Raw genomic sequence first — 25,847 nt, 5'->3', positions numbered from 1 at the left:
TGTAATGCGCCACGACGCATGGTACAGAGAAGATGAGCCACGGCGCACATGACATATGTTGCATAAAATTTGTTTTTTAGTTTTAAAATTCATTATTTTAGGTCTTAATTAATTTTCAAGCTTCTGCTTTACTTTTAAAACTTTAATACGAACTTATTAAATAATGTTTGAGATTTGAATTGTTGAAATTGGGATTCCTTTGAAAGAATTTGAGAAATTTCCTTTATAAATCTATAATTTGGTAATCCTTAAGGGTTAAATCTTAGGTTGCCATCTTTGGAGTCAAACGTGATTTAGTAAGGGAAACCTTTCAGTTTGGTCTCTTAGATGCTACATTATCCACATTTTCACAACATATACTTTCATATTATATATATATATATATATATATACATACATATCTTGTGAAATTAATGACTTTTCAAAAATCCATTTCACAAACCAATATTCATGCTAAAAATCATTTTTCAATATTAAATCATGCACAAAATTCTTAAACCATAATTTCATTACTTTGTATTTACTTCTACACAGTTATAATAGTTAATAAACACAATAAATTATATGGTTACCTTAACCCTTTATCACACAAAAGGGTTACCATGGCTCAATGTTAACTCTGCACGTTCTATACGCATGATGTAGAGCAATGCTCAATCTACACAATCAACTGACAATCATTAATTATCACTCCGGATAACTTCGAATTCACTAGGTTTTAAGTGTCTAAAATACCTAAATTCCTTTTCTAACAACATCAACCATTTTCAAACACTCTAACCATCTTCTTAAACATCCCAACACACTAAAATCACTAACTAATATCCCACATTGTCTCAAAATCATCAAATTACATCTAGGGTTCATCTAAACCCTTACCAAAAGTTTTCAATGACCACGAAACTCATAAACTTAAGATTAAAGGCTTGATTTAACTTTTCAAAAATAAACCAATGAGTTCAGTCTAAACCTAAGGGAACCAAAATTAAAGCCCATATTGCCCCACCAATCTAGATTTTCGCATAATGAGGGAGAAGAGGGAATGACAAACTTATCCAATAGTGATTCAAGCTCCAAATACTTTTAAAATAGTCTAGGGATCATGCCTTAATAGACCAAGAGCTCTTCTCTGTCACTCTCTCATTTTTCCTTCTTTCTCTCTTCTGTTTTTCAAGTCTGATTCGTGATTTAGTAAGTGCAGATTTTGCACATGCGCCGTAATGCATTAACACGCTTACTGTGACTTATGGCACAGAAAGTCCCATAAAATTTTAAACTCCCTTTCATGCTATAACTCACTCAAATGTAGCCTTAGCCCTCTTTTAAGACTATCTAAGGATTTAAAAATTATATTAGTCTCTCATAAACCTCGTTAATTAATAATTTATCTAAATTGACCAAATTACCTTTGAAAACATTGATAATTACTAATTTGAAAACTTAAGATGTTACACTCTCTGCGTCTGCATGTGTATCTGCTCTCTATGTTTCTCTTCTTTTTTGGCTTCCTTGTTTTTAGTTGAAATGTGTGGTGCTCTTTCTCCACATTTGCGTGAGTTCTCTCCCTCTTCTTCTTTTTTCTACATTTTTGGCTACTCTCTAGTCGAAAGTGTGCTGTGTCTCTATTCTGTCTCTACTTCTCCATTTTTTTTTTGTTCACGTGTTTGGCTGAAAGGTATGGTTCTCTACGTCTTCGTATGTTTCGTGTGCACCTTTGCTTGCTTTCTTCGTTTGACTTTTCATCCTCAATTTCTTCCTCTGCTCTTCGCCTATGGCTTGATCAACATGACTAGCATTTTTTTTTTTCTGCTTTGTGTTTTCTAGGTTTCGTCTGCTCTCCCTCTCATCTGCTCTCTTTCTATCTGTGTGTGTACTCATACGAGGAGGAGAGACTAGGGCTGGGTGAAACACTGCAGAGATCAGCGTTTCACTCACCCTATGTATTTTTTATTTTTTTATTTTTTTGTTTAAAGATTTTTTTAAAAGGTAATTTTTAGAAATTAATTAGGAAGAAAAATGTGATTTTGAATTGACTAAGAATATTCTCTCTCTTTTTTTTAACTCTCACTAATTTGATTGCTATTGTCTCTGAATTGTTGAGATAATGAGAGAGATTTTTTAAGATTTAAGCAAGATATATTTTTTTATTTTTTAAAATTGATTCAAAAGACCAATTAAATTTATTTATCTTCTTTATTTATTATTATTATTTTTTAAAATATAATTCCTAAAAAGGATTAAATTTTGCTTTTTTGTATTTTTATATTTCTTGGTTATTTTAATAAACTAAAAGAAATAAAATCTTCATCAACAAAAGATTATCTAGATTAAAATAAAATTAAACCCTATTAATTAAAGTTTTTTTTATTTTTAAAATATAATCCTAAAAATGATTAAATTTTATTTTTGTATTTTTATATTTTTTAGTTGAATTTATTATTATTTTTATTAAATGTAAAAAATATCTAGAAAAAATACGATGTTCACAGTTTAGCATCCCCTGACTTTAGCAATTATCTAATGAGTTATGGCATATATTTTCTCCTATAAAATACTATTAATTATTTTTTATATTAGAAATTCTTTAATGAGATATTGAAAATAAATTCAATTTTTCATGGCACATCGTGTTTTAATTATTGTACTCTTACCTTTATATAAGGTTATTGTTATGTTTTAAGATTTTGTTTTCAATTATTGTAATCTTTTAAGAATATTTTTATTTTGCTTGGGCCTAAAATAAAGCAATGATTGATTGTAGCTCAAAAGTATAAATGAGGAAATGACAACCCCAATAAGCTATCAAATAAGAAAGGCCTAATCTTTTTAAACAGGGACCTTTTGAATTAAGTAAACGCTGAGTCACGAAAAAAAATGTGACTCTTAAGACTTGAAACAACTAAGCCAAGAGGACTATAATTTGGATGTGAGACCATTACTTGGATATGTCCCGAATCTTGCAAGATTGTGCATAGTAAGAGCAGATATTTTGGCACAAAGCATCTGGGCTGCCAGATTTGCAGACATAACAACCTCAGATGTACAGCATAAATATGGTTCAAGAGAGAAAAGAAAGGCACCAATGAACAACAACACAACTCACACAGACACTTCGTTGTTCAATTTTTGCTTTATCTTTTTGTACTCAGAATTTCAATTTTCTTTTAATTATGTAATTTTAGGTAACTTTATACCATTAATCAAGTTACCTTCTTCCACTTATCAATTGCACCTTTTGCGTCCGAATAAACTGAGATAGCAAAGCAAATAGGCTTGGAATGGGTTAACAGAAACAGGCTTGGATGTTGGGTTGTGGACCCAATATTTAGTCGAAGTTGTTTGTAATCTTCTGCCCTTCGGGCTTTTGTCCCTCCGCGAGCCCCATTTTTCAAAGCTTAACACGCCTTCCATTTTATTATGAAACATAAGATCATCGAAATTGATCAACAGTCACGGATCATGGATTATATAAGACATACGCATGAAATTTCCTTTAACTTAAGAGGAGTAAATTGCTCATTGTTTTTTAAAAGTTATTCACCTCTAACTCCTTTGGAACCGGTTAGATATTTGATGATTTTTTACGGGACTTTTGGATATTTTGACAGTTTGTTTGGAACTTTATAATGATTTTCCCTAATAATTCTCACATACTTATTTGTCATTTTCTCAATTCTATAATAGTGTTGTTTAAATTTATTTGGACGACTGTGCCTGTTTCTCCAGCGGAAAAGGAGGCAAACTTCATGGAGCTAATAATACCAACAGTAGACGCGGATCCTTGCGTGATGTTGGAGCATATACTATATACAAAGGGAGGCGCCGAATTAGAGAACGAAAAGACACAAAAAAGCGATTTGGGATGGATCCTGATCGTCCCTCTCTTGTCATCCAAATGATAAAGCACATTTGTGTCAGAGCATCTCCAGAAAACACTTCTCCTTCACAACTTGGGCAATTTTCTCCTGTTTTTCTCTTCCTTCTCAAGGTTTGATCGATGTTTAAAATAATATATGAATTTGAAGTTTGATGATATTTTGACTATTTAGTTCCTTTTTGCTTGCTTGCAGGAATTTTTTCTGGACGTAACAGAAGATAACAAAAAAATAACTCCTCGCTGCAACTTGGAAGTTGGTGACAATCAGGTTTTTTTTCCCCCCAGTTTATATCCCATTCCTCTGAGCCTGCATGAAATCATGTCATGAATATTTCTGGATAATATGAGACTTTTCAATTATACAAGTTAGGCCAAACTATTCACAAGCTAATCTAGTTTTCACTAACTAAAAGAGTCGATTATCAAGAACTAAATCTATGTTATTTAGCCTATAGACTCATGATTCAACTAGTTTATGGCAAGGAAAAAAATAACAAGACTTAATTGACCTTATGCCGCTGAATTGATCTTTGATACAGATAGTTAATTCATGTCAATTTCTAATAAATTTTCTCATTCAATCAATATGAGAACTAAAAAAAATGATGGTTCATATTATATAAATATAAGAATATAATAAAATATTATTAAATATTTTTTAGAAGTTTTAACTTCTCAAATAAAATATTAGTATCTATTTTTTAAAAAATAATAAAGTCAGATTCTTAAATTTTTAATTTCTATTCATTCATGCTCAAACGTAACACACTTTTTAATAAAAAAAAATATTTTTTAATTTTTTATATTAAAAATATTTATTCTAAAAGAGTAGGATTCTTTTCATAAAAATAGACTATTAATAGCTACTACATATTCCATCATTTTCAACACAAATTTTTCTTACATTAAGATAATTTTATTTTTTTAAGTTATTATAATTTTATATTTTTTTATTGTTTCTTATGTGTAATGAAATTATTTTTATTAATTTAATACATATTTATAATTATATTTGAAAAATATTAATATTTATTTTATATAAGTCTTGCCTCTTTTAACAAAATTTCCTGTCACTGCTCTGTGGTTGCCAATCATCTGACAATATCAATCTCTAGATTCAAGATTCTGTTCAAGCTTTATTCTCAGATGAGGAATGCTCCACCTTAGATAATGAAAGCTATTTTCAGGAATTTGATAAAAAATCGGTTAGTAACTCACCATCCTTATCATAACGAAAGCTACTTGCAGCAATATATTGTTTTTCAAACTTATTTTGTCATTAGCTTTATAATCTAGCGCACAATTATGTCATGAAGGTTCATCTTCAATATGCAGTTGGACAAATTAAGACTTGAATTTCGATTTTGTCTTGAAGCATTGATGGAATTTGTTGTTGAGAGAGTAAAGCCAAAGCAAGTTGGAGCAACCATGACGACAGATCCTATGCTGGTTGGTATTTTAGCTGTGTATACTAGAATGATTATTTGCCCAAACGTGTGATTTTTTTTTTCTTTTTAAAGAAGATGGTTTTGATAGTGAATTGTGTTTTATGTTATTTAATATAATTATCTACCCTAAATTTTTTGTTATCTATTCTTTGCTCATGGATTGTGATCACAATGTTGAGTGAGGCCAAAACAAATTAACATGTCTCTCTTGACTTTTTGGAAGTTTTTACCTTGAGTCAAAGTATTTCTCTAATCCCTATTATAAGGCATATTTTAAAAAAGATTATTTGACCCTTAATATAAAAAACTTAATGGAATATTAATGATGTTTTTTAAATAATATCCTATATAAATTCATTAACTATGAGAGAGAATATAATGAAAACTTGAAAATTTTTTCACTTAAATATTGTAATATTGAAAGTTTATACTATTTTCAGATAAAGTTAATAACTCAACAACCTTTACTTGATTTCGGTGAGATAATTAAAAATGTCTTGTAATAAGAATTAAAAAAAGTATTCTCTTTTCTCTTCAGCCAACTACAAGAATTTTAAACTTTGGGGTAATGTGTTCTTTTGGGACTTAAACTAGTATTCTCTTTCAGATGGAGATTTGTAATATGATTTATGAGGACCAAGCTTACATTGTAATATTGAAAGTTTATATTATTTTCAAATAAAATTAATAACTCAACAACCTTTACTTGATTTTGGTGAGATAATTAAAAGTCTTTTGTAATAAGAATTGAATGAAGTATTCTCTTTTCTCTTCAACCAACTACAAGAATTTTAAACTCTAGGGTAATGTGTTCTTTTGGGACTTAAACTAATATTCTCTTTCAGACGGAGATTTGTAATATGATTGATGAGGATCAAGCTTACACATTTTAAGATTATATTATTATATCTCTAGCTATTTTTTGTAGGCAGTTGAGTCAGATAAAAGAAGTGATGAGTCAGAAATATGGGCGTTGAGGTTGAGGTTACAAGATGTTAATAGGAAACTTGAGGAAAGATGTAAAAATGGTGAAAAAGACAAGGATGAAATGCAGAATCTGGCGATGAAATTACTTTCTTCACAAATGGAGAAGGCTGAGAGGAAAATTGAGGATCTAGAGAGAAAGAACCAAGAATTGGAAGCTGAATTGATAACAGCTAAGGAATCAAAGAAGAAACTCCTTTCCAAGCTAGAGGAATGCACCACGAGAGTGAGAGCTTCCTTCCAGGAGGCCAGTGATTTCTTATTGGAAATAAGACGGGACAGAGAACGAGCAAGGGAACAAGAAATCTTGGCAGAACGGTAAAAAAAAAAAATAAAATAATAATAATAATAATAATAAAGAAATTAATTTAGTTTGATTTCCTTACAATGTTAGTTTTTATAGTTGTAAAAATGTATAAATATATGACGCCTGTGAACTGACACTAACTTAAATTAATTGGTAGAATTCTGCTAGTTTTTTTATTCACATATTTTACATACTTTCATTTCACGTTTCTTGTTTTTTAACACTTATTTGAAACTATTTAAACTTAAATGGAAAATAAATATTTTTATATTTTATTAAATATTATTTTTAATTTTTTTAAAAATATTTTTTTATTGACTTTATTATTTTGTATATATGTAGCTGGATACATCGAGAATAAAAAAAGTCCTGCTGCTCTGTCGTTCATTCTAACCCACCCGCCCCTTCTCCTACTTGGCATCCACTAATGCATTCACGCAAGAGTTCCAATTTCAGATTCATTCGCTCCGATTCGCATCACTTCGTTTCCGCCTTTTCTCTCTGGTTTGCTTCTTTCTCTCTCTAATTTTCCAGCTAGCTGCGTACTCACAGCTCAATTCACCAGATCATAAATCCAATCCATACAAATTCATCCTCTCACCCTCCTCGACAAAACCTTACCAAATTTTCCATATCATTCTCCCTTCCCTATTATTGTAATTGAGAGCGGCTTGAGTCCAAAGCAACAAGGTCGCTAAGCTCGTTCTAGTTTTAGCTTTTCTACCTTTCTTTTCGCAATTTTATCTAGCTAGTTCAATTGTTGGATTGGAATTGTTGTAAGGATTTACATTTGAATGATTGTTCGTTTGTGGCGGATTAGACTTTGTTATTTTGATGCTTGGATTTTTGGATGGATTTCAAGAAGTTGTTCTTCGATTTTCCCCTGTCGTGAGCTTTTGGTCATATTCAGGTCCAAAAAAAAAAAAAACAAAGAAAGAAAGAAAAGCTTGCGGTCATATTGCTTTACATCGTGAAGTCACTTTGTCTTAAGAATTGGCACGCCTAATTACTCTTTAAACTTGGATTTATTGATTACTTAGGGAACTTTGGTGGCCGTTCTTGGCATTAGAATAGCAAGGTACACAGTGGAAGCTTAATGGAGGAGGCCTAACTAATAGTTGTTTGGTTGTGATTAAGTTTACTAAGTTTAGGAAGTCTTGAACTACAAAAGACCAATGAGCACACTCACTTTCTCTCAATTTGGAAAAAAAAAAAAAAACAAGAAGAAGAAGAAAGAAATACTAGTTTAGGATTTAAAAATTCTTGCAATTAGGTAAATAATTCCCAAACACTTTTGTAGTTGTTTTTCACATTTTAAAGTTCAATTTAATTTCTTTCAAGTCGAACTCATTGGAAATTCGACCTAAGTTGACATTAGTTACTCTTGTGAAATTTAATTAATTGAGGCATAGGGGACTAGTGCTTTTCAACATGGTAAAAATATGTTGACGTGGAAGTAAATTGATTAGGTATGATTAAAAATAAAAGGCAAGGGAACCAAAAAAGGTTTTCTGGTACGTTTGGATTAAAAAAAATATGGGAGAAGAAAGCAAGATTAACATACATCAACAATGAGGTTAATAGAATTAAGGATACATCAGGAAAATTAACTCTAACAACATCAACTAGTGCTGTCCTTATATGTATTTTTAAAATTATAGGGACTAACTTTACATACAGATCAAATTAAAGGGACTGGGAATAACAAAATAAAAATATAAGGACCAAAAACAAAGTGTAATTAAAGTATATATAGGAACCTAATATTGTATTCTCTCAATATATATATATATATATATATAAAATATAATATAAAGTGCCCAAAAGAAAAGGAAACAAGATGAACTAATCTATTTGTGTCAATCCTGTAATGGGATGCGTACTGTTATTACTTGAGATATCATTTATAATATTTCAAGGGACAAGAAGGTTGACAATACATGTTTCAAGTAAATAACCTTGTAAAAATCAATGCAACTTCATAAAAAAAATTCTCAATACTTTTACTATAAATGATATATTAACATGATGGAAGTTGTATAACATCCTAGATTTTTAATAATCATTTAATTATGAAAATTAAGGTGTTATCGAGGAGTTTCTTTGAGGACTGATGATATCTTAAGGTGATATTAGGAAATTAAATTGCAATTGAGGTTATTGAGGTTAAATTATATGATTAAGGGTGTAATTATGATTTAATTTGGGCCTAGAAGGATATGTTAGGGTTGAATAAAAACCAAATAAGTATGGTTCTAAATTGGGCCTAAATTGTAGGGCTAAATGGAGTGCTTTACTTCTATATCATGTGCCATGATGCATGGTGCATCCTCCTCAGCACATGATACAAAATTATATATATATATATATATATGTTCGACAGACAGACACGAGGGAGAACAATTTTTGAGAGTTTGAGGTAATTTTCAATGGTTCTATTAGGGTTTTAGAACTTCTAGCCCTGAGGCATGATTTTGGGGCTAAATTCACTTAAGGTAACCACTCTAACCTCTTCCTTAGCTTCCACTCTCCTCTTTTAATGCATTTTAATGATGTTTGGGTTTAGGGTTTCGAAGTTCTACAACTCCTACCCTTAAGTTCCGATTATATGGGTGTTTTGAGGTTTAATAACTATTATTTAAGTTGTTGGGAGACTAATAACTGTGGTGGTTAGGTTGAATTCGAAACCTTGGACCTTATTAGGTGAATTCAATGATGATTTGAGTTATGTAAAGGTAAAGTAAGTATTTAAGAAGTATAATGATGATGATTTCAAGTGAGTTTGAGGTTGTGGATGATTATGACATATTTGAGTTAGTTTGATTAATTATCCTAACCCTAGGATTAGGGCTTGATTAATGTGCTAACAATTTGATTAGTGTTAATTAGCATTGTATTAACTATAATTATTACTACAATGTGTCTAGATTGTAATATTGACACTGTTGGAGGTGATAACAGACTAGTGCAGGGAGCTTTTATGGAAAGGGGTAAATGTAACTACTATTAATATATGATTTTGTGCGTTTTATAACTTGTCATGTGTTTTGTTTGGTTGTTTAGAAATTAATATGTAAGAAAAGCATGTTTTGTTGTTTGGAAATAATTTCCAAGTGGGATGATTTATATGTATATGTAATAATATGCTAATGTTTGGGTTTATGTATGAGAAATTGTCTTTATCAAAAATATATATATATATATGAGAAATTGTTCGATTGTTTTTGTCTGATTGTTTATAGGCATGACTTGTTGAGATTTGTTTGGAAAATATCTCTTGTTTAGGTATTTTGTCTAGTGTTGATAATCTACCAAATGGTAAGCCCTCATTGGATTTGGACCTAATAAGTGACTATTAGTTTGGATCAACCTACCTTTGATAGGGTGATTTGGTTCAAAGCACGAAGTTAGAAGGCATATAAGGTGTTGTCATGTTAAAATATAATTTGTTTGGTTTTTGTCTAGATATTTATTGTTTGGAAAAAATCTTGCATACTTCACGTAGCAATCGCATGATATGTTGCATTATATGCATAGTCACATATTAATTTTGGTTATTGAGGCTTTAAATCTCACCCCCTATGGTTAATATTCTAGAAATAATTTAGTCGAGAAAGCACCAGAGGCATAGTTGGTGTAGGTAGATACCACTTGGCCATGTTGGCCCTTTTTGGTTTAGTATATGTATATTTGCTAATTATAGGGTATTGTTTTGAGAATTGTGAGCATGTGACTCGTATTTGATATAACTTGTAATTAATGGCCATGAAGTTTATTTTTGTGACGTTCATGGCTTTTTAAGTATGAATTGTGATTTTTAAATCATTATAATGAAGCATGTTTTGATTGGTTAATATTATTGCATTTCATCCACAAAACTATGTTTGGTAGATGTAACCTAATTATGAAGATTTTACATGCATGTGTCAAGTTGTGATGGCTAGATTGTTGTTTGGAGTGAATTTGATTTGGTCAAGTGTTCCACCCATTGTTGAGGCTTTAATTTTTTATTTAAAAGTGTTTTATGTTTGGAAAAATAGTATTTTATCCTAAATTATGTTTCAGTAGACAAAATTATAAGCATTGAAAGTTGCTAATTTTTTATAGTTCTGCACTGTGCTAATATAGCACTTGCACTGTGCCGCACATCATAGAGAATGAAAAGCATGTAACATCTTGAATTCTTGTCTGAAAACTAATTTCTAATTAGGGGTAAATTAGTAAATTAGTTGATTAATTGAATAATCAAGATTTTGAATAGTGAATTGACTTTTTGATTTATTGGATAATTGAATGATCAGGATCAAATGAAAGAATTGTGTTTTAGGGCAAAACATGTGTGCCACAATAGAAGTTCCCTTATTGTGCAACATGCTGTAGCATGCGCATTATGCGCTGCAATACATGAATCCAAATTTGACTTTTTAAAAAGGGGGTCAATTTGTGATTTTGAAAGGAAAAAAGGGGAGAGACAGTGAAAGAGAGGGAGAAGGGAATTAGCTATGCTAGGGCATGTGATTTTAGGCTACTAGGAGATATTTTCAACTTGTTACTTGTCGGTAAGTTTCGTATCTCCCTACTCTCTTGTTTTATCTTAATTTCTCTTAGTTTGATATATAGAAAAATTAAATTAGGAAGTTTTAAAGAGTTGTTTTCTCACTCAATAGTTATAAAAAAGCTATTGGGAGTTAAATTAAAATGTTGTGATTGGGTTAGGGGTTAATAATTGAGCTTTGAAGTTATAGACTCAATGTAGCACAAATTGGAAAGCTTAAAAGGGTAAAATTCTTGTATGGATTGTATAGAGGCTAACAGAAGTTGTAAAAGGACTATAGAGGGTGGTTAGGACTTAAGGTTGACAAGTGAAAGTGATTAGGTGGTTAATTTAGTTTAAACGTATTACTTAGTGCTTGTGGTCAATTTGAAAATTGACTTATAGTGCTAAATTGTGTAAATTAGCATGGCTTACAAGCTATTTTAAGTGGTTGATAGCTAAAAGCGTAAAGAGCACTATAGGTAACCCTTTCTAAAAATAGAAAGGTTGAAGTAACTGGATAATCCATTTTGTCTAGTAGCTAGTTAAACTATTTATAAGTAAATTTGTGTAATTTGATATTCTTTATCAATATGTTATGAAACTTGCATGATTTTGAAAGGAAAGGGGTTTAACTTATAAAGTGAATTTACAAATGAAGTTGTTTTAAAAGGTAAATAATAAGTGAACTATTTTATACAAATATGGATATATGATTGTATATTATGTAAAGGCATGATCATGATAAAAGGTTAAAGATTTACCCTAGGTGGAGTAGTGTGAAAGTTCATGTGGCAATGATATATTCTCTTTAGTACCTGACGAGGTGAGGTGTTGGAGAATATCTCTCCTTAGTGCCTATATTGGTATGACGTTGGAGATTACTCTCCTTGGTATCTGTTAGATATGGTATTGGATTAACAATGCCCTGATTACATGTGTAATAGGGAGAATTCATAGTTTGAAAGTAGGACAAAACATCTTTAGTCAAATGATTCTATCACTGAAGGTGTGCTTAGATAAGTTGTATAAAATTGGTCTAGTGGAACCTATGGGTTTAATTGGAGTGGATAGGAGGTTCAGTTGGATAGGATGATCATGCATGCGATTATAATTATTTATGAAACTAGATATATATATATATATAGATACATACCTAATATGGAATTAGTAATAATAATACTAATATTTTATTTACTTATTTATAGTTGTACTTGTTAATAAATAGTTTTGGATTATTTTGGTTATTAGGAGTCTGTCTCATCCTATAGATACTATTTTACATGTTTAGATACAGATAAGAGCTGAGGGAAAGATCGACACCAGGAGTAGTGGATTCGCTACATAGCCTCTTAAGTTTATGTAATGAGTTTGTTTAGTTGTAAATATAATGTTTATAAGTTATTGTCGGAATGTATTAGCATATTTTGGGTACACTTATGTGATTAGGTGTGAGTATCTTAGCTCTAAAGTGTAAAATTGTGTGAAATATGCATAGGAGGAGTAAGATATTAGTATAAGTGCAGGATTATGTGTTTTGAATTGATAATTATGTAAAAAATTGCCCAAGGGTGTGAATTGTGTGTATATATGGAAAAGGAGCCTTAATGTGTTGTGAAATAGGGCATTTTAATGGCCGAATGTGGTGATGATTGTGTTTTTTGTGAATATATTTGTTTAATCAAGTAGAAAAGGTCCTATTGAATATGATCAAAGCTTTAATGATAGCTAATAACATAAGGATTCGAATGGAGACATATAGGTGAGAGAAATGACATAAAACAATCATTTCACATCTAAATGTCCAACTTTTGAAATAAATATCGAATTGAAGTGAAAATTATATCATAATTAAATTATGAAATAAACTTAATGTGGGTGTTTAAATTGTTCCAATCAAACATATATGAAAATAGCGCATGCTAGAAGTTTGTGTCAAACAAACTGTCACATGCACCATGGTGCACAACATCTGTACCACATGCCACGACACATGTGGCACATGCCACAACATATGGTTCTTTTTAGGCAAAAAGATTATTTTTCTTGTACAGTATTTATGCATTCTTAAACGCTTTCGTTGTGCATAGATACATGTGTTTTGGCATTTTATTATGTTTTCTGAAGATTTTTGGGATCCCAACCATTTTAAAAGAATTATTTTATATTTTTAATATTTGTGATTTATGGTAGCATAAGGGTTTAAGGACTCCTAATTATCTTTGTGTGTTAAGTATGATTACAATTTGGTAATGTTTGGGCAAACATTATAATTATAGAGCACCCTCTTTGTGCCAGATGCTATGGCGTGTGACATATGCTATGGTACATGGCTTAGTTTTTTAGAAATGCCCTATTTTGAAAATTTATTTCTCAAATGGTCCATTTTGACCCTTTTACTACTTGATAACTCATTTTTAGACAAACTACCCCTAAGGAACGATGCTTCATGCTTTATAGTACTTGCGAAATGTTTTATCAATAATTTGTCACTTGTTTTTGATAGGATCCCATTTAGTATAATTTGATTTAGATATTTCCTAAATTACTATGGTAGAGTTATTTGACTATGTTTGATTGTTTTTACTATGGTAGATCCTTTTCTATCATGCTAGTCAAATTGTGAAATGTTTTAATATAAGAAAACCCTTTTCTACTATGGTTTGTTTGTAATAAATCATTATATTTCCTTTTTACTATAATAGCCTCTTTTCTATCTTGATAGGGTTTAAAATTATTATCTAAAGTTCTTTGCTAACATGGCAAACTTCTATTTACCATAATAGGGTTTTGGAAAGAATTATGTTGTATCTTTTATTATCATATGTGAACATTGTATTTTATCCGAGTATTTTTTTAAATTTAATAAAATTAATAATGAATTCAACCAAAAAAATATAAAAATAAAATTTAATCCTTTTTAGGATTATATTTTCAAATAAAAAAATATTTTAATTAATAGGGTTTAATATTATAATCTGCTGATTAAGATTTTATTTCTTTAGTTCATTAAAACAACTAAAAACATAATAAATATAAAAAAATAAAAATTCAATCCTTTAAGGATTATTTTTCAAAAAAAATAATAAAAATAAATAAACAACTAAAAAAAATTTATGGTTAAATACACACACACGTATATATATACATATATGTAAACTGAAGGTTAAACGTTGGTTTCCAGTGTTTAACCATCAGTTATAGTCCTTCATTACAAAAACATCAGATGAGTGAAGGAAGCACAGAGCATACGAGCAAAAAAACACAGGAAAAAGTGCAGAAGCATAAAGCAGAGCAGACTCTCAGCCAGACCAGATGAAAGAGCAGAAGAGAGGCAATGCAAAAGCTTCACAGAGCAGAACACGCACACACATACATGAAAGCACAGAGAAAGGAAACCAAGAGCAAAGTAGACAGCAGACTTGAACATTCAACCAAAGACGCACGCATGCACAGTGCAGCACAAAAAGAAGAGAAAAAGAGAGAAGAACAGAGCAGAAAGGAAGCACGCAAATAGCTCTCACAAGCAAGCTTCATCTGCTTTAAAAAGAAAGACCGGAGATGAAGAAGAGGGGGACGGAGTGAGAGATACACAGGAGAATGACAGAAAACTGGAGAGGAGATGGATGTGAAAACGGAAGAAAAACAGAGCATGCGAGCCAAAAAATGCAAAAAAAAAACTAGAGCACGAGAATGAGAGCAGAAAACTGAGGAAGGAGAGAGCGATAAAGCATATAAGAAGCCTGAACAAAGAAGATGAGAGCTTCAGTAAAAAAGCGCACGAGAACCAGATGAAGAAGAAGGAAGGAAAAAAAACAGAGACCGAGGAAGAGAAGGGAGAAACTGAGGAAGAGAAAAATAGAGCACTGAGGAAGGAGAGAGAATTATATGAAACTAAAAAGAGAGAGCTAGAGACGCAGAAGAGAGAATGAGACAGAGGAAACACAGCCATGCAAAAGGGCATGTCAAAACAGAGAACGAGAGAGAGAAGAGAAGGTGGAAAAAACAGAGTACAAGAGAGGGAGAGAGAGAACTGAGAAGATAAGGACGAGAGAGGAGACAGTGAAGTCTCTAGTTGAAGGCCTGGCATTTGCTTCGGATCTCTGAGAGGAGACTGAAAAGCTCTGGAGAAAGAAAAGAAAGAGATTGAAGACTTGAGGGAGATTAGACATTCAAGCCACAACACTTGGTGACCTTCACAATTGGCTATGATCAGAAAAAGAATATTAACGCAATAGTGAAAAGGCTTCATAGAACTTCACTCTCAGAAAATGTATCGAATTTGCATTAACACAGGTTTGGATAAAACATTTTTCTTAAAAATTTGCTAATGTAATTATGGTTGTGACAAATTTTATGTGCATATAAGTTATAGAAGGGTTGGGTGAAATTTGGTTTAATTTTACATGGACATATATTGAATGAATGTTAGTTTTGACTTGGTGATCAATGCATGTTTACATTCATTTAAATGCTTAAAGATAGATTAGTAATCTAATTCTTCAAAATTCTGATTTCATGATCTTACTGCTTGTATTATGAGAACTATCCAAAATTTAAGTGTTTGATGATATATTAGTAGATATAAGAGTATGCTCTCAAGTTCTAAAGCATCAGTTAAAAGTTATGGGTTTGAATCACATTTTTTTTATTTCAAGTTTTCATGGGTCATTGTCCAATTAAAATGATTTTATATCATGAAGATCAATAAGATTTCACAGATATGAGAATTAATTTCATATAATAATATGGATTCTAAAGACTCATCATCAAAATTAATTCTCTTTTTATAATTAATAAAATATTTAAGTCTCATGAGAGATTTCAAGAATCTTCATAGAGAATTAAATTAAGTACATTATCATGCATGATAATAAATTCTCATAAATTTTGTGATTCTCAATTTATATGGTAAATAAATAAATAAATTTTTTAAATAAAATTATAAATTTTTTTAATAATAAAATTAATTAATTAAATTAATGTATTAAATTTTTTAGTCATTTGAAATTTTTGAATGTCTATAGACCTCTAGAATAATCATCTTATCATAAAAGTTAATAAGACTTCGCAGGTATAGCGATTAAGATTTTCATGTTTAAAAATATAAATTGTATAATTATGCATTTAAAATATATTTAAAATATATATATATTATTTAATCTTTTATTGTGTGAGGATTTTTGAATCTCTGCAGATATTTAGAATAATCGTATTACCGTAAAAGTCAATAAGGCTTTGCGGGTATGATAATTAAGAGTCTTTTAAAAAAATTATATATGTATGAACGTACTAAAATTTAAGTAAATAAACTAAGTTGTTAAACTCTTTTATCATGTGAGAGTTTGAATTCTCCGCATATATATAGAATAATTGCATTACTGTATGAGCTAATAAGGCTCTGCAGGTATAGCAGTTAAATTTTCAATCATAGAATATAAAAAAAAATTAAACTCTTTTCTTTTCTTTATTCCAAAAATTTTAAAAATTGAGAAAATAGTCAAAATTAAATCACTTTTTGAAATTTAAAACACACACATTAAAATTTCAAAAATTATTTTATTTGCAAAATGATGAATTATTTCTAATTAATTTCTCTTTAAAAAAATATTTTTACCAATAATTTTCAAGCCCGAATTATATGGACTTTGATCCCCATTATAGGGTACGTAGGCCTCAGAGTCGAATTCTGAGTCAAGTCCTCCCTCATAAATAAATAAATATTTCTCACTTAATTTTTATTATTTTTACATCAAACACATGAATATAAAAGGAATAGTTAAAATAATTTTAAAACCATTAATATAGCACAATAAACTTCAGATAACCGTTCTGACGAACAGGTGTTTTAAGGTGCCTAACACCTGCCCCATACTCAACCGACTCCCAAACTTATTTTTTATTTTTCGCAAACCATCCTTATCCATCATTAAACGGTTTTTTAAGGTTTTTCTCAAAATCTTGGTGGTGACTTCCATTTCTTCGATCTTCTTTCCAAAGGCCAGAACCTCCACTCTCACATCATCCGCGTCACATTTTCGAGAGCGACACCATAATAGACACTATTCTACCACAATATATGCATAATAACTTTAGTTTTAAGATAATAAACTATAGATTTGTGAAACATTGGTATTAAGAATGGGATATACATATATATATATATATATATATATGGGATGATCCATCCTAATGAGTTGCTCGTGTCTCATCCCATCTCAATTTTTTGGCACATTTTTTGTATTTGTTAGGTCTATCTCATCCCTTTTTTATATATACATAAAAGCTTAGACGAGTTAGGCTTCAAAGTGAGAGCATGTCTCTAAATTTAAAGAGAGCTTACAAATGTAATTACAAATTCCCACCAATAAAGTCTTCACATGAGTCACATCAAAATTGGAATTTGAACCCATAACTTTATAAGTTATAGGCCATATCTTTATCAACTAGACCATATTTTATTTGGTGGATTTGTCTTATCCTAACCAAACATAATTGAGATCTCAATGAGGAGTATTAAATATGAGTTGTGTATCTATGTTTAGTTACTATTGGTTAGTAGTTATGATTACATAACAAGGATAACTTCAACAAACTACCAATGTGATTTATTTACAAATCATGCCCAAAATAATCTGAAATCTCCTTGCATGATTTTGGGTCTTGATTGAAATAAATTGTAAAATAAAATGATCAAAATATCCTTCTTTAGTTAAATCGAACAAGACATCTGATGGACTTAACACGTAACAACAGGGGATTAATAAGTAATATTACATGTCTAACAAGTCAATTACATTACTTAAAAAGTAATTTGACAAGTAATAATTTATTACGATTTAGATATTTAATAGTTAACATGAGGGACTTAATAAGCAATGACAAGAAATTAATAAATAATATAATGGGTTTAACAACTTAAACATTCCTTAACAAGTAACTCAAGTAATGTATTTATTACATTCTAGATGTTGAATAAGTAGCATAATGAACTTTAACTAGAAAGAACAAGGAATTTTATGTAATATTACTCATCTAACAAGTAATTTAGTTAATGTAACAAGTAATTTGACAAGTCATGAAACAAATAAGTCTTGTAAAGTTAATAGATGTAACAAGTGACACAACGAGTAAAATAGTCCTTTTATTATTAATATTAATTTCACTTTATTACCAAAATGTGGCAATTTTTAAGATTGTTTAGACTTGATTTGTAAATACATCACATCGGTTATCTTTTAATAAAATTCTCCCACTACAGTGAGTATGTTGAAGCCATATTTTGCAAAAAGGTGGCAGTATATAAAGGAGGTCTTGAAGCTGTATTATACCTTATTATTATTATTATTATTACTATTATTATTATTTTTGAATTAATGAATAAATCTATCCTTAAAGTTTCTATGTAAGCACACCTAGCATCCTCAAGTTACTTTTGGCACAATTTTTCCCAAACTTGTTTCAACTTAGTACAATTTTACCCTACCATTAAGAGTTGATTATCTTTATCATTGTCTGACAGTTATTTTCTTGTTAGGGTGCCATGTTGTCATCCATATGGGCTTCTCTCCTTTGACATGTCAAATATTTCTTCCTTCCCTCCCTCATCTTCATCCCTCATTATTAGTAAAGACATTATATATAAAAAATTCTAGATCCACAATTATAGTTAACATTCCAGCATTTACAGATCAAAATTTTCAAATCACAATCACAACAACATTCCACCAAAAGAATATTTAGACCCGCATTTTACAATAAAATAAATCAAAATAATTCTTTTTAAGAAAAATTAATTTTTTAATCCTTTTAGTTTTAATTTATTTTAAACACAATTTCTTAATATAACTTGACATGACTCAATCTTTAAACTTTTGATTCGATTCAAACTTAGTCCTGAATTTTTTTTTCATTTATATTTTTGTCCTTCTCCTCTATAACTCAATTTAATCAGCATCCTACATGGTGATTAAGTTATGAATCATCATCTTTGTAAGTGCCAAATTAGATGATGAATCAGCAACTGGGGAAAAAAATAAAGCAATTTAGATGATCGAAAAAGCGTTTCATACTAGATGGATCACAACGGTTCATTCGAATTCGGAGCCAATGGTGTTAGTGATCAGATGTGAGCAAGCATACATATAAACCCTACACATTAAAAGCTCCATGTGCATGAGGCCGTGAGAGCCAGAGAGAGGGATGTATTTGTTTGAATGGTCACAAAATTTCAAAATGCTTCGAAAAGAAAGCGGGCTTCCTTCTTTCCTTCCTTTCCTTTTTTTTTTTTTCTTTTTCAATAGGATCCCATTTGGTATACTTTGATTTAGATATTTCCTAAATTATTATGGTATAGTTATTTGACTATGTTTGATTCTTTTTACTATGGTATATTCTTTTCTATCATGGTAGTCAAATTATAAAATATTTTAATGTAGAAAAACCTTTTTCTATCATGGTATGCTTGTAATAAATGATTCTATTTCCTTTCTACTATGATAACCTCTTTTCTATCTTGGTAGGGTTTGAAATTATTATCTGAAGTTCTTTGCTATCATGGTAAACTTTTATTTATCATAATAGGGTTTTGGAAAGAATTTTGTTGTATCTTTTATTACCATGATAGACATTATATGTGTATAATAACTTTAGTTTTAAGATAATGAACTATAGATTTGTGAAAAATTGGCATTAAGAAAAATAGTGTTATAAGTCCTATAGAAAGTAAAACATAAAAGTAGAAATGATTTTCATGCATAAAATTTAAATAACAAAAGAAGTTAGGTTAAAAAATAGGATATATATATATATATATATATATGAGATGACTCGTCCCAATGAGTTGCTTGTGTCTCATCCCATCTCGACTTTTGGCAATTTTTTCGTATTTGTTAGGTTTGTCTCATCCTTTATATATATATATGTGTGTGTGTGTGTGTATATATATGCATAAAAGCTTAGGCAAGTTAGACTTTAAGGTGAGAGCATGTCTCTAAGCTTGAAGAGCACTTACAAATGTATTTGCAAATTCTCACCAATAAGGTCTTCACATAAGTCATATCAGCATTGGAATTTGAATCCATAATTTTATAAGTTATAAGCTAAATCTTTATCAACTAGATCATTTTTTGCTAGTGAGTTTGTCTTATCCTAACCAACCATGACTAAGATTTTTGTAAGGAGTATTAAATATAAATTGTGTATCTATGTTTGGTTACTATTGGTTGGTAGTTATGATTGCATAACAAGGATAATTTCAGCAAACTACTAATGTGATTTATTTACAAATCATGCCCAAAATAATCTGAAATCCCCTTGCATGATTTTGGGTCTTGATTGAAATAAAATCATAAAGTAAAATGACCAAAATATCTTTCTTTAGTTAAATCGAACAAGACATATGATGGATTTAATAAGTAACAATAGGGGATTAATAAGTAATATTGCACATCAATAAGTCAATTACATTACCTTAGAAAGTAATTTGACAAGTAATAATTTATTATGGTTTAGATATTTAATAGTTAACATAAGAGGCTTAATAAGCAATGACAGGAAATTAACAAATAATATTATGGGTTTAACAACTTAAACATTGCTTAACAAGCAACTCAAGTAATGTATTTATTACATTCTAGATGTTGAATAAATAGCATAATGAACTTTAACAAGAAAGAACTATGAATTTCAAGCAATATTACTCATCTAACAAGTAATTAAGTTAATATAACAAGCAATTTGACAAGTCATGAAATAAATAATCTTGTAAAGTTAATAGATGTAACAAGTAATATAGAAAGTAAAATATTCTTTTCATTATTAATATTAATTTCACTTTAGTTCCAAAATCTTGCAATTTTCAAGATTTATTAGACTTGATTTGTAAATACATCACATCGGTTATCTTTTAATAAAATTCTCCCATTACAAGGAGTACGTTGAAGCTATATTTTGGAAAAAGGGGGCAATATATAAATGAGATCTCGAAACTATATTATACCTTAAAGTTTCTATACAAGCACACCTAGCATTCTCAAGTTATTCTTGGCATACTTTTTTCCTAACATTTTTTAACTTGATATAGTTTTACTCTATCATTAAAATTTGACTACATTTACTGTTATTTGACAGTTATCTTTTTATTAGGCTGCCATGTTGTCATCCACATTAACTTCTTTCCTTTGACATGTCAAATGTTTGTTCAACCTATCTCCTTTGCTCCCTCATCTTCATCCCTCTTTACCGTTAAAGACATTACATATAAAAAATTTTAGATCTACAATTACAGTTAACATTTATCAAAATTTTTAAATCACAACCACAATCAACATTCCACTAAAAGAATATTTAGATCCACATTTTACAACAAAATAAATCAAAATAAAATTTTTTAAGAAAAGTTAATTTATTAGTCTTTTAAATTTTAATTTGTTTAAAACTCAATCTTTTAAATATAATTTGATAAAAATTATTTTTGAACTTTTGATTTACTTCAAACTCGATCCAAAATCTTTTTGCCATTATAATTTTGTTCTTTTCCTCCATAACTCAATTTAATCAGCATCCTACATGGTAATTAAGTTATGAATCATTATCTTTGTATGTGCCAAATTAGATGATGAATCAGCAACTGGGGAAAAAAATAAAGCAGTTCAGGTGATCGGAAAAGCGTTTCGTACCAAACGGATCGCAGCTGTTCATTCGGATTCGGAGCCAATGGTGTTAGTGATCAGATGCGAGCAAGCACACAGATAGACCCTACACGTTAAAAGCGCCATGTGCGTGAGGCCGTGAGGGCCAGGGGGAGGGATGTATCTGTTTGAACGGTCACAAAATTTCAAAATGCTTCAAAAAGAAAGCGGGCTTCCTTCTTTCCTTCCTTTTTTTTTTTAAAAAAAATTTTCCTCAAAGCTTGCCTCTACGGCGACGAAAAAATTTAAGTTTCAGAGTTTGGTCTTCGCTCGGTTTTTAAATTTCGAAATAGGAGCCAATACAAAACCCCGAAAACTGAGCTTAAATCTTGCTATCTAGCTCCACTACTTATAGTCTGACACACTGCCTTCGACGGCGGGACGGGGGGGCTTGGGCATCGAAGATCCGAGCTCAAATCTGAGCCTCTGGGTTCTTCATTGCAGGTTTTTCCCGATTCCGATTTTGAAATTTCTCACTTGTATGCTGCCTCGTCGGTTCTTTTTCTTGTTACTTAAGCTGGATTTGGTCTGTTTCTTTGATAGTAGCATGCTTGCTTGGATTGGATTCACTCTTATGCATTGGGGCGGGTGGGGAGATCCGGTTATCTTCTGGGTTTATGATGAAACCGTTTAGATCTTGTATGGGTTTGTGTAATTGTGCTTAAAAATTAAGGATTGAATGCAAAAGATTTCCACATTTCCAATCTCAGATTTATTTTTATCGGAGTGTATCTCATCTCATCATTTTCTATCTAACTTTTCTTCCCCGTTTTATATACTACTGCACTGCTTATGGAGCGCAGCCACATTTGGATTTTGAAAGGTTTTATTGTGTGTGACATTGCATTTAGTTATGTTCAACTTAACTGCTTTGAATGCCTTCTTCATTGATAATTCACATGTTTACTGGAGTATTATTACTGGCCATAGTCTTAACCTGTTTAAACAGGATATGTGGCATTTGCTTCAGTGATGCCTCGGAGGAGTTTGATTCATTTCATGTGATCAATGACTCTGATAAATTTCACATGTTCTAATTTAATTTTAAATAAGAACTGGACTATGGGCTGTGCATTATGGAATTTGAGATGAGTTACTTTCTATACCTTATGAATAATGTGACTTCCTACAGATTTTACATTGTATATAGATATATAAATGCATATATTCTCTGACATGGAGGTTCACGACCCAAAAATTTGCAAGCTATAAGAAAGAAAGAATTGGAAAAGAAAAGACGACGGAACAGCAAGAATTTGTACGTCTTAGTTCATTTAGAGGTATCAAAGTGAGGTGCTATAATAATATAACGTTCAATTTTCTCAACTCACGAGTAATTTGCAAGAGCATTATTCTCAATAATTTCATTGGGAATAAACTATTAGATGTGACGTAAGACACTTTTGGGGAATGACATTCAACTAGATTGTGTAGAGTAAGGTAATTTTTCGGTCTATTAATTTTCTATATCTGCTTTGCTAGATTCATGCAATTTTGTCTAGCAGTAGTCTTCATTTCAATTTATGTATTGCTCATACACTAGTTGGGAATGATGTGTATTATCCGACAGGAAAGATGAGCTTGCATCTATCTAGATACTGACAATTTTCAATTCCATTACTGTCTTCAGCAATGGAGTCTCTTCCGGATGCCATCCTTCAATTCATCCTGTCCCATATCAATAATGCCCGAGATGTAGCAGCCTGCAATTCTGTCTCTATGAGATGGAAGGACTCACTGCCTTATATCAAAACCCTTTACTTTCCTCGTAACGCATTTGACAACAATTCTAGTGGGGAAACACCAGACGACATCATAAGGAGAATGATATCACAAATTGTGCAATTGGAAGAGCTAGTTGTATATAGCCCTTTCTCTAGTGCTGGTCTTGCATCATGGCTATCACTTGTAGGTCTATCTCTTCGCCAGCTTGAGCTCCGAATGGACAACATTCTTGACACTCAGGCTTTGAATGAGAACCCATCAAAGCTGGACTGTGTGGGCGCAGCAAGGAATTTGGAATCTCTAAAACTATGGGGTGTCTTAATGGTTAATTCCCCAAAATGGGATGTCTTCCAAAACCTCAAGAACCTTGAAATAATTGGTGCTAGGTTGGAGGATCCCGTGCTGTGTGTGGTGCTTCGGTCATGTCCCTATCTGACTAGGTTGTTACTGCTTGGATGTGAAGGAGTTAGATCAGTCTCAATTGATTTGCCATATTTAGAGGAATGTAAAATGGATTTTTATGGTTTGGGGAACATTTCACTTAGCCTAAAATCTCCAAAGATCAAATCCTTGAGGTACAAGGCTGTAGTTGGATCCGGGTCCCTGAAACCACTTATTTGAGGAATCTTTCAATTTCTAACAATGCAGGTAGTGAATTCTTTTAAAAAAGCGAATATTTTGAATTCTCCTTGCATTTTCCAAAGTTTTCACTGATTTAATTTTCCATTTTTTCCCCCAAATTGTCACTTATCTTATGTTTCCTTATGTGGTAACTGTTTCCAGGTAGAGTGTACATGGTTGATTTTGGAAAACTCGCAGCTCTAGAATCCTTGACTATGAGGGGCGTCCAGTGGTGCTGGGATGCCATATGCAAAATGCTGAAACTGTCAAGTGAAGTGAAGCATCTCTATATGAAGGTTGAATTTACCGGCGACTTTGAGGCTCTTCAACCATTCCCAGAGATTGATTTTGTCGACTTCTTCAATAGCCATCCCAAACTACGCAAATTTGATATTCATGGAGCCATGTTTGCAGCACTTTGTCAGAAAAACAGTCTGAAACATGTAATTTCTGAAAACATTTTGATGTCAGGTTTCATTTAGACCTCTGCTGCAAGGTTCTCTTACGAGAAAATGACTTGTGGATGTCTTTTACAGCTCAACCTCACATTGATTCTTAAAATATATTTCCACAAGTCATATTTTTGTTAGAGAAATGATCTCAAAGAACTTTGTCAAAGTTTTCCTTCATTCTATTACATTTTGACTAATGAAGATATCATTCATTCTGCAGGTGGATTCTGGATTCATGATTCCATGTTTGGAGGAGGTTGTCCTCACGGTGAGATCACCACTTAATGCTGAACAGAAAATGAGCACTCTTGAATCTCTGTTGAAGTATGGGAAGAATATGAGGACTATGGTTATAAAGATTCTTCAGATGAAAAGCAGCCATAGCAGTGCAGATGATTTTTTTGATGAAGTTTGCAAATTCAGATACCAGAACCGCAAGATTGTTCGAATAGAATAAGGCTAACCCCCCCCCCCCCAAAAAAAAAAAAAAAGACTCTTCCTGTACCATCATTCTTAAGAGATTTCGTGTTGATTTTTATTCTTCAACTTGAATGCTGAAGAGATTTATTAAACTTTGTTGTACTTGGTTGGACACTTAACTTGAGAATTCATAGTTTCTGTCAGCAAATTTGAGGGAGAGGGATCTTTTCATCTGTGATTTAGGTTTAGTGCTCCTACACTCCTAGTCTTCCTTTTCCGCCATTTTCTTGGCCTTTTTTTTTCCCCTTCTGTTTGTATTTTCTGATTTTAATTGACAACTTTATATATGATAACAAAAATGAAGACAAAGGTTCTGTCTAGTTTTTGCTAGATTAAAGTAAAGTAGAGACAAATTGGTGAAAAAAAAATGCGTAATCTGAGATTGGGTAATGCCACCAAGATTGCGCAGCTATGAGTCCAGGCTTTATTTATCAATCACTAAAATTGCAAATACTTTATTGATTTATGTGGAAAATAGAAGCACGAATTAATTAGTATAAATCAATGTTAATTCAATTCAAAATTTCAATATTAATTTTAATTAATATCATTGATCAATACCCAACTAGTAAGAAAATTTTCAGAAGTTAATGATATAATGTTGATTTGAGAATACATGCAAATGTGTTACATCATTAAGTAAAATTTAGGACAACAGATAACAGCGAAAATGGTTTGTTTGTTTAATTTAGCTGAGCCTGCTTCATATTTAAATGATTGATTAAAAA

The 25,847-nt window shown here is 31.0% G+C and overlaps 2 protein-coding genes across 2 annotated transcripts; both read left to right on the top strand.

The window, feature by feature from the left end:
• The first annotated feature begins 4 nt into the window (after positions 1 to 4).
• Positions 5 to 22,475, top strand: LOC129305326 (uncharacterized). The gene is made up of 6 exons (XM_054945387.1): positions 5 to 21; positions 3,727 to 3,988; positions 4,071 to 4,145; positions 5,213 to 5,326; positions 6,254 to 6,627; positions 22,286 to 22,475. The coding sequence occupies exons 1-6, from the start codon at positions 5 to 7 to the stop codon at positions 22,473 to 22,475; spliced, it is 1,032 nt and encodes a 343-aa protein (XP_054801362.1).
• Positions 22,050 to 25,288, top strand: LOC129306850 (F-box protein At1g10780). Its single transcript, XM_054947613.1, is given in 5 exon segments — positions 22,050 to 22,285; positions 23,472 to 24,137; positions 24,140 to 24,214; positions 24,350 to 24,630; positions 24,860 to 25,288. Coding segments are annotated over 4 exon segments (1,257 nt in total). The 5' UTR covers positions 22,050 to 22,285; positions 23,472 to 23,473; the 3' UTR covers positions 25,097 to 25,288.
• Positions 25,289 to 25,847: the final 559 nt, after the last annotated feature.

Source organism: Prosopis cineraria, unplaced genomic scaffold (assembly GCF_029017545.1).
Source record: "Prosopis cineraria cultivar Desert tree isolate PC_DT_omini unplaced genomic scaffold, ASM2901754v1 PC3, whole genome shotgun sequence".
Lineage (NCBI taxonomy): Eukaryota > Viridiplantae > Streptophyta > Magnoliopsida > Fabales > Fabaceae > Prosopis > Prosopis cineraria.
Note: the sequence above shows the minus strand (reverse complement) of the source record. Positions and strands in the feature narration are given on the sequence as shown.

Bases quoted from the DNA above. Each gene is read 5' to 3' on its own strand.
- LOC129305326 (XM_054945387.1), top strand. The intron at 3,989-4,070 runs GTTTGATCGATG...GCTTGCTTGCAG, and splicing joins TTTTTCTCTTCCTTCTCAAG to GAATTTTTTCTGGACGTAAC. The intron at 5,327-6,253 runs GTTGGTATTTTA...TATTTTTTGTAG, and splicing joins TGACGACAGATCCTATGCTG to GCAGTTGAGTCAGATAAAAG.